Source organism: Elgaria multicarinata, chromosome 3 (assembly GCF_023053635.1).
Source record: "Elgaria multicarinata webbii isolate HBS135686 ecotype San Diego chromosome 3, rElgMul1.1.pri, whole genome shotgun sequence".
In the NCBI taxonomy this organism is placed as follows: Eukaryota; Metazoa; Chordata; class Lepidosauria; order Squamata; family Anguidae; genus Elgaria; species Elgaria multicarinata.
Genome location: NC_086173.1, coordinates 88,505,216 through 88,519,426, shown reverse-complemented (window position 1 = coordinate 88,519,426; position 14,211 = coordinate 88,505,216). Strand labels below are relative to the sequence as shown.

Here is a 14,211-nt window from a genome sequence, read left to right as displayed (position 1 = left end):
CCCATATAATCTAGTTTTTGCTAAACTCACTGTGCCACTACAGTCTGTGGGTAGAGCAGGGATGGTGAATCCTTTTTCAGCTCAAGGGCCAAATTAAGTTTTGGAGAAGCTCTCAGAGGCTGCATTCCAGGGGTGGACAGGACCAAAGGCAAAGGGACAGAGCCAAAGGGGGTGGGGCCAAAAAAACATGAGCATACTGTAGCTTAAAGCTCTTACTGCTTGTAACTAAGCCTTAGGGAGAGGCATTTCAACTAGGGCTGTGCAAACCTTGGATTCAGAACTCCAAAGCCTTGGCAGCCATTTCATGATGAAACCGCCATATTAGTGCACAACCCTAGGACTCTGCCTTGTGGAAAGAACCTACAACTCCCAGCATGCACTGCCTGGGAGGGAGGTACTTACCAGGCCCAGGAACAGCAGTCACTCGTGGCCTCATTGCCATGATATCCTGCCTACCGGTGCGATCGCCCAGGATATGCAATTATCCAGGATATGCAAGTCCCTGGAGGGGTCATCGAATGACCCACGAGTGCTCCAGAGTTGCCTGCTTCTAGAAACGGCTGGGCAGTTTCATTATGAAATGGCTGCTGAGGCTTCAGAGATCCATATCTGAGGCTTGCACAGCTCTACTTAAAATTCCTTTTCCAAAGAAGAAAGAATAACTTGAGTAATAAGTGATTTTGAACAGAAGGTAGGGAAGCTAAAGGAGAAAGGGTTAAGCAGCCATTCCTTCCCACCCCCCATCATTCCTCCACTCAGTCTTGTATCCCACCGGCAGCTTTTTGTAATAATAATAATAAAAAATAGGGAGAAATAATGTGGAATATGAAGAACCAAACTAGATGTTACATGCCAACTCTAAGACTACATCAAATAGCCTTGCCTGATTGATCAGTTCTAGCTATTATCTTTCAGAAATTGTGTACACTTTCTGCTAGTTTTTATTTTCTGCTTTCTAGGCCCTGTACTTGTCATTACTGAGTATTGTCCTTATGGAGACTTGCTGAATTTCCTGCGAAAGAAAGCTGAGTGTCTTATGATCCAGGATGCATTTTTTGAGTCCTCTCTGGACAGCATGGCAACTGACTATAAAAATATCTACCTTGGGAAGAAATACATCCGAAGGTAATATCTGAAGCCAACCATCACTCATAATCAATCCACCACTTGTTAAGAATTTCCAAGCAAAATCAGAGGTTTTTTTGTTTTGTTTTTTGTGACAACTTTGAACTTGGCCATTTCTATTAGATCCTCTATGATTACTTGTTTTTTTAATAGCTAACTGTACACTCAGTCCTTTTGTATGTAACTTTTGTTGGAATGAACTATTGACTGCGATAAAATTGTTGAAGAAAGCATTTGATAGAGTGGAGTGGCTCTTTCTATTTGAGATTATTAATAGACTTAAGCTGGGTGAACAGTTTAGCAGATGAAATAAAATGTACAATAGCATCTCTAAAGCTAAGATAATGAACTTAAGTCCCAGTCCAATCAACATGGGCTGAGTAAAAGTGTTTTTTTTTATTTCTCTCACTGCTCTTGCTTTATCTGCACAAACTGAACTCTGGTAATGTATTTGCTATTCAGCTGGCTGGGCTTGTCCTGGAAGCAGATAGATGCTAGACTGTTAATAACTTTTCCTCCTCTGTTCTCTCTGGTTCAGTGACAGTGGATTTGGAAGCCAATGTGTGGAGAACTATCTGGAAATGAGACCAGTGGCAGTGTCTACTTCTATGCCAGCAAAAGGTAAATAATCAAGGATCACTTCCAGCAGTAATGGGGGTTAGTTGTGGAGGTTTAGAGCTATTGCCACTATTTTGTGGGCTTATAGGTGTGAAGCAGCTGACAACAGAAAGGAAACACAATGCTATCAACATGTGAAACTGAACAAAATATCAAAAGCCATATCTGAAAATTAAGGTCAGATTTTTAACTCAATTTTATTATGCAGTTCTATTATGGTGTTGTATAGAACGTTGGCAAAGTAATTGCTACTTCGCATTCAAACAATCTGCTCGTAACATAATTCAGGAGTGTTAAACCTGTTTCAGCTTGAGGACCGGTTTGGAGAAGCTCTTCGGGGGGAGGGGGGACATTCCAGTGGTGGGCGGGGGCAAAAGCAAAAGGGATGGGGGGGGGGGAAATGCCAGCCTATTTTTGCGTAAAGCTCCTACTGCCAGTAACTAAGCCCTAGGAGAGGCATTTCAACCTTTGAGAATGGGGGGAAACACTGTGCAAAAGCTGAAAAACCACCAGCACTCAGGGGAAAGGCAGTGGGGACAGGGGAAGGGGAAATGGCCTTCTAGGAAACTCCGGAGGGCCTGCTAAGACCTCCAGGTGGACTGGATTTGGCCCCAAGGCCTAAGGTTCAACACTCCTGGCTTAATACATGCATTATTCTCATAGGATTACTCATGGGCCCTGTTCAGAAGACACCTTAAACCATGGCTTTAACCACAATAATTAAGCCAGAAAGCTGGGTTGTGTTGAGAAGACACCTTAAACCATGGCTTTAACCATGGTGAATAAAGCAAAAAGCCTTATTCACCTTGGTTAAAGCCATGGTTTAAGGTGTCTTCTGAACACGGCCTGGCTTTCTGGCTTAACCATCATGGTTAAAGCCATGGTTTAAGGTGTCTTCTGAATGGGCCCACTGTATCCTAAACTTATGCACTACACATTGTTTATCCACCAAGTCAGCTGCACAACCTCCAGGATCAGACTCTTGTATCTTATCAAAATATTTTGTGTCAACATTCACAGGCAGTATTTGAATTGTGATGGGAAGTCAATTTTTAGATGCGCAGATTCACCACCCTTGAATTCTATAAGAAACCAATCCCCAAGTATTAAAAAAAAATCACATAAAAAGCATTGTTTGTGAAGTATAAATGGTAGCTTTTGCCTAAAAAGTACATGTTGACAGGTGTTCAATCCATTCCTATTTGCCAGTTGTGCATATTCTATAAACACAATTATATTCAAATACATATACGTGAGTGACCATCATAAATAATGCTATATGCAAGTATTTTGTACTCAAGAATCCACTCCCAAGTACAGTATTACAGAATGTTCCTCTAAGTTGTAGGGACTTGAAATAACCTGCATACATAGGCCAACCATGGTTGAACAAAGAGAACTGGACCATTGATTCTGCTTCTACTAAAAAGTTCCATTTCAATCCTATACACATCTACTCAAAAATAAACCTCATTAAGTTTGGTGAGACCTACATGTAGGATTGTAGCCTTCATTTTATATTGGTAGTTTCAAACTCAAAAGATCGGCTCTTTCCTTTCTCTTTTCTTGTTAACCATGATTCCATTTTAATGCCCCTACTGTTAGACTTCCTTCATCCCTCTGTGTTGGTGCTGTAGTTCAGCTTGAGCATTTACTTTATCCTGCTGCAGAGGTGCCCTGTATTGATCACCATGAGCTTTCCCCTATTCCAGGGAGGAGTTCAGTATCAGGGGAAGAAACAGATGGCAGCCATCTTCTTCATGTGCATGACTTGCTGCTGTTCTCCAATCAGGTGGCTCAGGGAATGAACTTCCTTGCTTCAAAAAATGTGAGTGTGCTCCCCCACTGATAAACACCATCCCTTTTAGAATGTGATTCTAGGATCAACTGGCAAGAAAATAATAGGTAGTAATGCTATGATAAATAGACCCAAGTGCAGAAGTTAAGGTGGATTTTTTCATTGCCACATAGGAAACAATTATTTGCATCTTGAACTAAAGGATAAATATATCCAGTTGTCTCTCTTGGGCTTGATGTGCCATAATATTTATTATTGGAAGATATAGAAGCAAAAGATGAAAGGAGTGTGTGGGTCTGCCCAGCAATATGAGAGGAGGTCTCACAGAAAAAGGAGAACATCCCAAAGACCTCATCTCGCATGGCTGGGCAAACCCACACTCCCTTCACCTTTTGCTTCAATAACTTTCAATCATAATTATTATTTATTATGGAACATCAACCTCAAGAGAGACAACTGGAGTGGACTTTGTATGCAACCTTAGACTAAGAACCTGCTCTCAAGAAAGTCACATGGAGAGGGGGTAAGAAGGGGAGGGAGGAGGAAGCTGGCATTTATATGGATTATTCCAATGATTTAAAATACACATATTTATGGCTTTTGACAGAAATGAATCCATATGAGAATAAAGAGCTCGAGCCGCACTGAAAGGGGGGAATCTTAAATAAATAAATCACAGGTTTGTCACTGGAATTCAGTGAGAAACCATTTCATAGCATTCTATAGTGCTAAAACAAATTTAGCTGTTTTATTTTGGTTTGGTTTGTTTCAGGGTGTGTCAGAAGGCAACAGGGCTGCCTCAAGGATGCAGGGGAGCAGATGTAGCTCCCTAAGCGGTGTTTTGCTCACCCTGATATAGCTGTAGGGGTGTTGTAGAATAATATAAACATTGGTTCTTCAGCATGTGCCTTCCCCTCTTCCCTAAGTAGCACAAGTAGTACTATTTACACATCTCTTCCTATCTGAATTGTGCACATTTGTTTAGTGGTTTAAGTTCTAGAAGGGGGGCACAAAGCCAATCAAGGGTGTTATTTTTTTCCTCCCACCCCTTCCAGTAATAAGGAACTGAAAATGACAGTTGGGTTTCCTGCCCCATCATGTTATAAATATAATTGGCAAGAACAATCTCTGTGGCTCTTCATCATAACATAAATTGTAATGAACTGCAGTCAGCGGTGGAACCTGAAGGCAGGGGGCTTCTACAAAAGAATGCCTCTTCTTTTTAATTCTGTAGAGTTCAAAGGATTGTATGAGTGTTATGCCATTGAGTGGGACACGCCGCATATGACATTCTCTAATTTGAAAAGATTTGACAAGCATTAAAGAATTAATCTTGTGAGAGAGTGGGAGATTAGGCTCAACATTACAGAAAAGGGAAACACAGACTATATTTATTCATCATAGTTAGACATTTTAATGCCACCTTTCAGGGGAGAAAAGGCCTCTCAATGCAGCTCACAAAAATAACATAAAAATCTTTTTTTAAAAAATATAACACATATAAAATATTAAAGCTAAAACCAGCAGCTGAAAACACAAGCCCAGACCAGCAATCCACAGAAAACTGACTTAGCATGCAAATATCCAGTTGTGTTGCCCTGTGTGGTGGACTGTTTTAACCTATTCAGACAGAACCACTTCTGTGTCTGGTGGCTTGATGAAACTCTTAGAGTTTGGCCACTGCAGACACGTTGGGCAGCACAGCAAATGACTGGTCTTCTGCCTGCCCTGTCCAAAATGCAGCATCTTCTCATCTGTATCACTGCTGTAAGTCTGTGCAATGAATAACTGCTGGCATTTGGCACCTGAGGCCACAATACATAAATGAGAAAGCTGTGAAAGAAATACTATAGAGCAGGGTAGGCAACCTGATGCCCCCCAGATGGTTTAGACTACAACTCCCATGATCCCTGACCATTGGCCATGATTGGGGCTTATGAGAGTTGTCATCCAAAGCATTAGGGCAGGATCTACACTACTGATTTGAAACGGTTTATAACAGTAGTGACAACTGTTGGGGCCCAGGACACACTCCATAGACAGTTTTCAAAACGTTTTCAAAGTGTTTTATCCTGCTTGGTGAAGACCTGGCCCAGAAGGGCACCGTTACCTAACCCAGCTCTAGAGAGTCTACCCTTACCATACAGTCTGATGAATCCAGGTTGGCTGCCCAGATAGATAGATACCATGCTGAGAATTACCTGACCTAAATACATATCAAACGTGGCTGAGTCTGGCACCTTCGCTATCTCACAGGATTAATCCTTTAATGCTTGTCAAATCTTTTCAAACTATAGAACAGTTAGGCTGAGCATGGCACCAATCAAGCTACATTTCACATCTCTGTGGCCATATGTTGAAAGAAAAGCAGGAAAAAGCAGATGTGCCATTTATTCTGCTCTCTGTTCAATCCAGTGCATCCACCGAGATTTGGCAGCAAGAAATGTGCTCGTGGCTGATGGCCGAGTGGCCAAGATCTGCGACTTCGGCCTGGCGAGAGACATCATGAATGATACAAACTATGTTGTCAAAGGCAATGTAAGTAGCTGGGTTGACAACTGTGGGTTGGAGGTGCACATGGCTTACATACATCAAGTATGTAAGTCCATCTAACTCAGTATTATCTGTACCGACTGGCGGCACGGTCCTTTCCTAGCCTTACCTGGGGGGGATCTACACTACTGCTTTAAAGCACTTTATAACAGTTTTGACAACTGTTGGGGCCCAGGACACACTGCATATACAGGTTTCAAAACGTTTTCAAAGTGCTTTAAAGCGCTTTAAAAGCAATAGTGTAGATCCCCCCCGCCCCGGAGATGCCAGGGATTGAAACTGGGACCTTCTGCGTGCAGTGCAAGTGTCCTACCACAGAGCCACTGCACTTACAGCAAGATCAGCGGAGTTATAGTGGGAATCTACACTGGCGTTATTCTAACGTTTTGAATGGGTTACTGTGACGCACAGCGTCACGTGACCCTGGGTCTCCAACGTTGTAAATGAGTCGTACTTACAGGTTCTATTTCTTAGTTCCAGCGTTGCTACAGATTCATGTGCCTCGTTCTACCAGTAATTTTCCTCTCCCAACCCAGAGCTGCTGGGTTTGCTCCGCCCACTTCCTGTTCTCCTTCCTTCGCCCCGTTTGCTATCTTATCTGCTACAGCAGATAAATCACACCAGCGTTATACTGTGCAGTCACTGACAATTGCATGCAAAGGACTCGGAAGTTTTCCACCTTAGAATCTGCTTTTATTGTGAAGGACTCCCATGCACCCTGCCTTAAAATTTGAATCAAATTGGGTCATCGGTTGATTTTTTATGATTTTTTTTAACATTTCCCCCCTCTTTGCAAAGGAGCTGAGGAGCGCTCAAAGGATCGCTGTAGCTCCGTGCAGGAAAATTAACAAGGGTCTCTTGGTCCCAGTCCCAAACTCATGACCAGTGGGGCTTAAATGCGGCTGCTGCTAAAACTTTTCAATTTGGTCTCCCATCCAAACCCTGACCTGCTTAGCTTCAGCAAAGTGGCTGGCTCCTATGCACGCAAGCTATTCCCTGGGACCTGCAGTAAGATGTTTTGGGAGCAGGTTTGTGTGTGTGCTTATGACTATTGCCCTGCACTGCTGGCTAGGAATGAGGCAGGCAGTGGGCGGAGCAAACCCAGCAACTCTGCTACGCTCAGAGGGAGGGAGAACAAGAAAGGATTTAACAATGTGCCCTGCAGTAACGTTACAGCTAAACGTAAGTAACGCTAGTGTGCCCCGTGATACAGAGAACCATGTTAGAAAGGGACACTAGCAACGTTATAAGACTAGTGTAGATCCGGCCATATTTAAATTCTGGTGGAAGCTACTGAGCAGAAAACAAGAGTCAGGGCACAATACAGATATTCCAGGTTAAGGAGCTGTTTCCGATCTCAATGAAGATGTTGTCCTTCCAGGCTCGCCTGCCAGTGAAGTGGATGGCCCCAGAGAGCATCTTCGAATGTGTTTACACGGTGCAGAGCGATGTGTGGTCTTATGGCATCCTTCTCTGGGAGATCTTCTCCCTAGGTATGGGAAGATCCGTTTGTCTCTCCATCTCCACATTTTGCACGGAAAGGCCTTAGTCAGAAATGGGGTTAGAGAGAAAATTGGATTGCGGAAACCAGACCAGCATTGGCTGCAATGCAGATTTTCAACAAGACCCTCCCCGCCACTTTGCCAAAACAAACCTCAGACTTATGGAGAAAAAAATGCTAGACTGTTTAAAAATATGGCTGGTCTGGCAGCAGAAATTGAGGTGCGGGGACACCCACTATGTCTCAGAAGGGAGCATGGCATCTTCAGAACCCTGGAGGCCAGATTGAGACTGCAGGTAGTGAGATTTGGCTCGTGAATCTGAGGTTTAATCCCCCTGTCTCACACCCAACGCTAAAGCTAGATCAATTAAGGGGCTCACCCACCAAGAGCCAACACTACCGTCTAAAGGCCTGGATAGAGGCCCACCCGCAGTGTTGCTGACCTTTGTCAGCCCAGTGTGAGGCAGGATCCCCAATCCCCTGTGCTAGTTAGTCTAAAAGCCCCTGGGATAGTCTTCCCTTGCAAACTACGCCCCTTGAACCCTCCCCCACCTGCATCCAAACAGTTCTGGGGTTTGTTCTCACAGGTCACATTGGCCTCGAAGAAGCTAGCGTTTGCCCTGTGTGATAGCACAGCACAGTGCTCAGTCTCTGCTCTAATGAAGTGTTGTGCTTCTTCTTACAATTACAGGCAGGAGCCCCTATCCTGGCATGAAAGTGAACAGCAAGTTTTATAGCCTGGTAAAAGAGGGATACCACATGGGCAGGCCGGATTTTGCTCCAGAAGAGGTGTAAGTAACCCCAGCATTCCAAACACTGCAACTAGCGACACACTGAGAGCATTTGAGGGATGTTTGGTATGCATCAAGACATTGTCCTAGAGCTCCAGTTCCATCTTTTGTGATGATGAATATAGCTTGCTGCTATAGGTACCACAGCGATGTTTAGATTCAATTCTGCTAAAATATGCTCAGTATTGGCATAGACCCCAACCTCACACCCTTGGCCATGCTGGCTGGGAGGTGATGAGAATTGTAGTTCTCATCTGGATATTGTCAGGTTGGGGAAGTCTGGCTTAGAGGCTCATCAGGCGAGCATTTTATCGCCTGCTCGTTACTGGCCACTCATGGTTTTTCATGGGTCCTTTTGATGACAATGTCCGCCTCCCACTCCATCTGGTCTTTTTTCCGTCATAAAATAAGACAGAGAAAATCCAGTTTGGGGGGCTATAGCAAATATTGTCACCATTTCCTGCTGTGTGCAGGAGAAGCAGCTCTCGATAAAAATACCCACTGAATGGGCCACTTGGTTGTTGTTGTTTGCGTCCTCTTTCTTCCCCGTGTGAAGGAAGAGGAAGTTGTTCATCCCTACTGTGGGACAGCAGGAGGAAAAGCACCAGTAGGGAAACAGGATCCCCCTCCCCATCTGATGACACTCTTAGACTTACGACACATTCTAAACATTCTCCCAGTCAAAGGTGACTTAACTGTATTTGGATTTCATGCACTGGGAGAAATGTGTAAAAATGATCCAGAAAGAACAATTTATATCAATCGAAAGGTATGCATTTTTATAAAAGCAGTAAATTTAGCAGAGAGGGAGATTAATATATGATGAACAAATCTAGATATTGGGCCAGTACAGATTTGGCCAGATGACTGTGGCAGCCATCTTACAAAATAACTACCCAAGGCGATTGCTTTAATTGACTAAATATTGATTATTTTATAAAATTGTTTAAACTTATAATGAAAAAAAATATGCAACACCACAAATTAAATGCGTAAGAACATAAGAAGTGTCATGCTGGATCAGTTCCATAATTTAACTATGTGCTGTGTGAAGAAATACTTCCTTTTATTTGTCCTGAATCTCCCACCAATCAGCTTCATGGGATGACCCCGGGTTCTAGTATTTTGAAAGAGGGAGAAAAATGTGCCCCTATACATGTAACCTAAACTAACATAGCCTAGAATTGATATATCTCACCAAAGTGTAACTGAACACTTTTGGGGGTTCACAATGCTTCCTAATGGGTGTTTTTATCAGGCCTTATGCAACCTCTACGAGATCTGTAAGTATACAGTTATCAAGAAGAAAACACTGAACTTTGCTAGTCTTTAAGATGCCACAAGACTTTTCGTTTTTCTCAAAACTGACAATGTGTTCCTATGTATGTCTACTCAGAAGTAGGCCCCATTGGGCTCAATGGGACTTCCTTCCATATAAGTGCATATAGGATTGTAGCCTGAAGATCATTGTAGAATCTGAATTGATCCCTTTGCAATAATAAACATAGGCCAGTAACTATCCAAACAGTTTTTACATGTAACACTGCAAGTCACTGCTGAATGTGTGATACACAGATTTTCTCCCACCCTCAGGTACCATCTCTTGACCGCCTGCTGGAACCTGGAGCCCACTAAAAGGCCTACCTTTAATCAGATTTGTACTTTCCTTCAAAAGCAGCTGGATGCTAGCAAGGAAAAGGTAAGATGCTTAAATAGCTAAGGGGGAAAGGAAGATGAAGAGAGTTCATAGGTGTGTGATTAGTTTCCTCAGAAACTGCAATCTCTCACTTATCTTTTTACATACTTGTGTTACATCTGGTAGAAACTACAATGAAAAAAATGTCCTTGGAGGAGAATGTCTTATTGTCCTTCAGGACAGCATTGGGAAATTTGGCTCTCCAGATGTTCTGGCCTACAGCTCCCATGATTTTCACCAATGGCTACACTGGCTAGGGCTGACGGAGGTGTAGGCCAAAACATCTGGAGGATCACAAGTGGCCCATCCCTGCTTTAATATTATTGAACATTAGTACTTACTCAAGGCCAGATATTGGCTATAAAAATATATAATTATCTTGACATTCAACCTATTGAGCATGTAGTTCAGGGATGGGGTATCTATGGCCCTCCAGACGTTGAGTCTATAACTCTCAATACTCCTAATCATTGGCCATGCTGGCTGGGGCTGATGGGAGTTGGATTCTCACAACATCTGGAGCAAGGGTTGGCAACGCAGTAGCTGTGATGACCTCGCTGTGTTCTTTCTATACCCCTCATGACAGTGGCAGCAATGGTAGTGGGAAAGGGTTACAGTGGTGGGGGACGGAGAGGGAATTTAGGATGGGAGGCAGTAGAAGATATGAACATGGCAGTGGGAAGGGCCATTCAGGTTGGGGAGAAAGGAGGTGAGTGCAGTGACAGCAGGGAGGACATTTCAGGCAGAGAAGGCAGGAGGAAGGGCAGGAAAAGAGGAAGTCCAACAAACCCAGGGCAGGGAACGCAAGAAGAGACAGTGTCCAACAAATGGGGTGGGAGTAAGGAAAGAGACAATCCAAGAATTAAATGTCTGCAGGTACAAATGACTGTGAGAAGTGTGCCCTCGGGCCAGGAAAGAAATGACAAATGTGCGGGCAGGGCTGAAAAGGTGGCTTATCCCTGATCTCTAGGGCCACCGTTGTTGTTCCTCCACTACCACCACCCTTCTCAATTAAGGCTTTCACCAATGAGCATTATAATTTCCATAGTACTGAGTATACATTCAAACAATGTATGTGTAAATCCAACAAAAGGCATTTTCTCCAGCCATTGAAATGTGCTGTAGAAATGCTAAGCTCACTTTTCTACTACACAGTTTGATTTTCCTTTTGTTGGATTAACAAGCTACAAGGATTTGTAGAATGCAATGTGTTTGCCGAATTACTAATCTATCTATACACACACACGTACGTGTGTGTGTGTGTGTGTGTGTGTGTGTAGCAAGCAAAATCAAAAGGAGACCAAGAGCAGCAAGCAACACATACAGTTTGGGAGGTTCTAAATAAATAAAATATTGCAGCATTTCCCTCAAGGCCCCTTGGGTAAGAGTTAGGGGTGTGCACGGACCCCCCACTCCGCTTCACTTTAAGATCCGCCATTTTCGGATCGGCCCGCTCCACCCCGCCCCCACTCTGCCTGTACCCGCTCCGCTCGGAGCTCCGGATCCGGATCGGAGCTCCGGTCCCCCCCCCCATAGGGGGGGTTACCGGGCCCTGCCGCCATCGCCGCCCATGCGGCAACGGCGGCAGAGCCTGGTAAGGGACCAAGGGGGAGGGGGGCCTTACCTGCCTCCGTCCGCGGTCCGTCACCGTCTTCAATTGAGCCCGTGGTTCCACCAGGAAGTCTGGGCCGCAAGTGCGGCCCAGACTTCCTGCTGGAACCACGGGCTCAATTGGAGACGCTGACGGACCGCGGACGGAGGCAGGTAAGGGAGAGGAGGGCGGGGGGCGTTACCGGGCCCTGCTGCCGTCGCCGCATGGGCGACAGCGACAGCGGCAGGGCCCGGTAAACCCCACTTACCTTTCCGGCGGAGCTCCGGATCGAGGCGAAGGATCCGCCTTCACCTCGATCCTCTTTGCCACGCTCCGCCGGCCCCCCAATCCTCTTTGCCTCCGCCTTAAGGGCAGGTGAAGCCCCCCGCTCCGCTACTGCTTCTCCGGGCCGATTAGAAGCGGAGCACATCCCTAGTAAGAGTGTTTTAGCTTCAGGTGATGGTACTATTCCCCAGGCGCTGACATGCATATGTGTCATTCTTTTTTGCTTTCCTGTGAAGGATTATAAAAACTTGCCCTGTGCTACAGAAGAAGAAGACAGTGGATGTGAGCCCTCCAGCTACTGTGAGGAGTCGTGCGAGTCTGGAGAGAGTGGGCAGCCCCTTTTGAACAGCAATAATTACCAGTTCTGCTAAAGGCTGTATGTGATCATGGCCTTCTTGTCCATTCAGTTCCAGCTGAGATGCCATCCCTTTGGGGATATTTCATCCATACGTCACAGGTTGTGGCCATGTCATGGCCTGGCAGCAGAGTTCAGAATATTAAATGTTGCCTGTGACTACATCTTTTTTCCCCTTGCCACAAACAGCTGGCACAATATCTTCATATCTTGCTTAGCTTGGGAGTATTTAATAAGCTTGGCCAGAATCAACATATCCAGTCCGCAGATTGGCATAGCCTGTTGTATCTAGGCATGCTTGGGAGAGTGAGGACACGGGTGCCACTTAGAAACCAAGCTATGTTTCAGATGCAACTCACTGGCCCTCAGTTGATGTTGCTTAAAAAAGGAAGACGGACTCTTTTCCTTATCTTTATGCACACTTCTTTCTTCTGCATGCAATAGTACCTAGGAATTTATCAGCCAAAAGGAAAACTGATAGACCCTGCCCAGTTCTGCTCTGGTTCAGGGACTGGGCAGGACTGAAGGTGTGAGGAGAAAGAACCACAATCATTCTCCATCTGTGAAATGTCATTAGTCACTTCCTAGAGGGGAAATTACCTCAGCTGGAAAAAAGTTCTAATTCTCCTCAGAAAAGGAACTTCAAACAAGGAAGGAATAGCAACTCTTTTTTCCCCACTGCACAATGTATGAATCACTGAACAATGTGTTAATCAAGTAAATAAAAAATGTGATTTTTTCAGTGCTACAATCAATGCATTAGCTAAGAATTAAGCCCTACTAAATTCACCTTAATCCTAGGTGAGTGAGTGAAGAACTGCAGTCTTAATTACTTCACTGACTTTTAATATATTCAACCAATTTATTATGAGAGATTAAGAAATACATGCAAATTACTTCAGTCCAGATTTCTTTTCCACTGGGAGGTGAAAATCCACACACACACACACTAGATTAAACTTCAGGAGGGCTGATGAGGTGGCTGATTCCCCCATCACACACATTTTTTCTGTAGAAGCAGAGGTTTGAATCTACCTGTAGTTGGAGCTCCAAGCCTCCAGCATACTGAAGCAGAGAGAGCTGGCACACCTCGTCTTGCTGGCGGTATGCTACAGGAGGAGAATGGAGCCATTTCTTTTTGTCCCTGGCTTTGCACTGTTTTCCAAAGATACAACTCAACATCAAAGATGAGAGTGAAGCTGTGGGGTGGGGGCAGGAAGACTCTAGATCTGTTTCCTCCACCTCCTGGTTGACTTTCCCCGTGGGTCAACAATTCTCCTCAAAGCAAAGATTCCCTATCCGTGGTTCCTGCAGGTTAGGATTCAGATGACTGAACTCTACAAGTAGAAATAATTCTGTTCAGTTCCATAAAAAATTAGGAGCTTGATCCACAATGGTGCTGCACTGCCCGTACCTGGCATCCAGCAAATCACCAGGGCTGTTTTTCCACACACAACTAGGAAGCAGAGGAGCAGTTTTAACATCATAGCTCCTGGCCAGGGACTGTTATAACCGCCTCTCAAATTCGCTGGAGACATTCCTGGAAAGAGTGTAACAGTGGGCCTGGGCCCCAAGTATGGCTGTAGGTAACGTGTCTGCCTACCAAACTTGCCTGTGTTTGCAAGAATAGAGAGTATTTGCACACTGCTCTGTAGTGCTGGTAAGACACAGCTTTGTTGTGGATTTGACTTTTAAAAGTGCTACTGAAAATACTGATGCAGCTAGAATCAAGCTAATCTCTAAATACCATGTGAACAAGATTGGTTGTTTTTAATATGGAATGTTATAAAATTAAGCTAATAGTGCACATGTGCATTAAGCATTAGAGTAATGAATTGGCTGATAAACTGAAGCTTAAGCTAGACAAGATGGAGATTCTATTTCTGGGCACTCTTGTC

The 14,211-nt window shown here is 44.4% G+C and overlaps 1 protein-coding gene across 1 annotated transcript in view; it reads left to right on the top strand.

Moving 5' to 3' along the window:
* CSF1R (colony stimulating factor 1 receptor) overlaps window positions 1–13,941 on the top strand; it is a 51,807-nt gene extending 37,866 nt beyond the window's left edge. The window contains exons 14-21 of the mRNA XM_063120856.1: window positions 960–1,125; window positions 1,664–1,746; window positions 3,456–3,571; window positions 5,957–6,079; window positions 7,476–7,587; window positions 8,287–8,386; window positions 9,980–10,085; window positions 12,195–13,941. Of these exons, the coding sequence (XP_062976926.1) occupies window positions 960–1,125; window positions 1,664–1,746; window positions 3,456–3,571; window positions 5,957–6,079; window positions 7,476–7,587; window positions 8,287–8,386; window positions 9,980–10,085; window positions 12,195–12,329 (941 nt within the window). The 3' untranslated portion in view covers window positions 12,330–13,941. The remainder of the gene's footprint in view (window positions 1–959; window positions 1,126–1,663; window positions 1,747–3,455; window positions 3,572–5,956; window positions 6,080–7,475; window positions 7,588–8,286; window positions 8,387–9,979; window positions 10,086–12,194) is intronic.
* The last annotated feature ends 270 nt before the right edge of the window (window positions 13,942–14,211 follow it).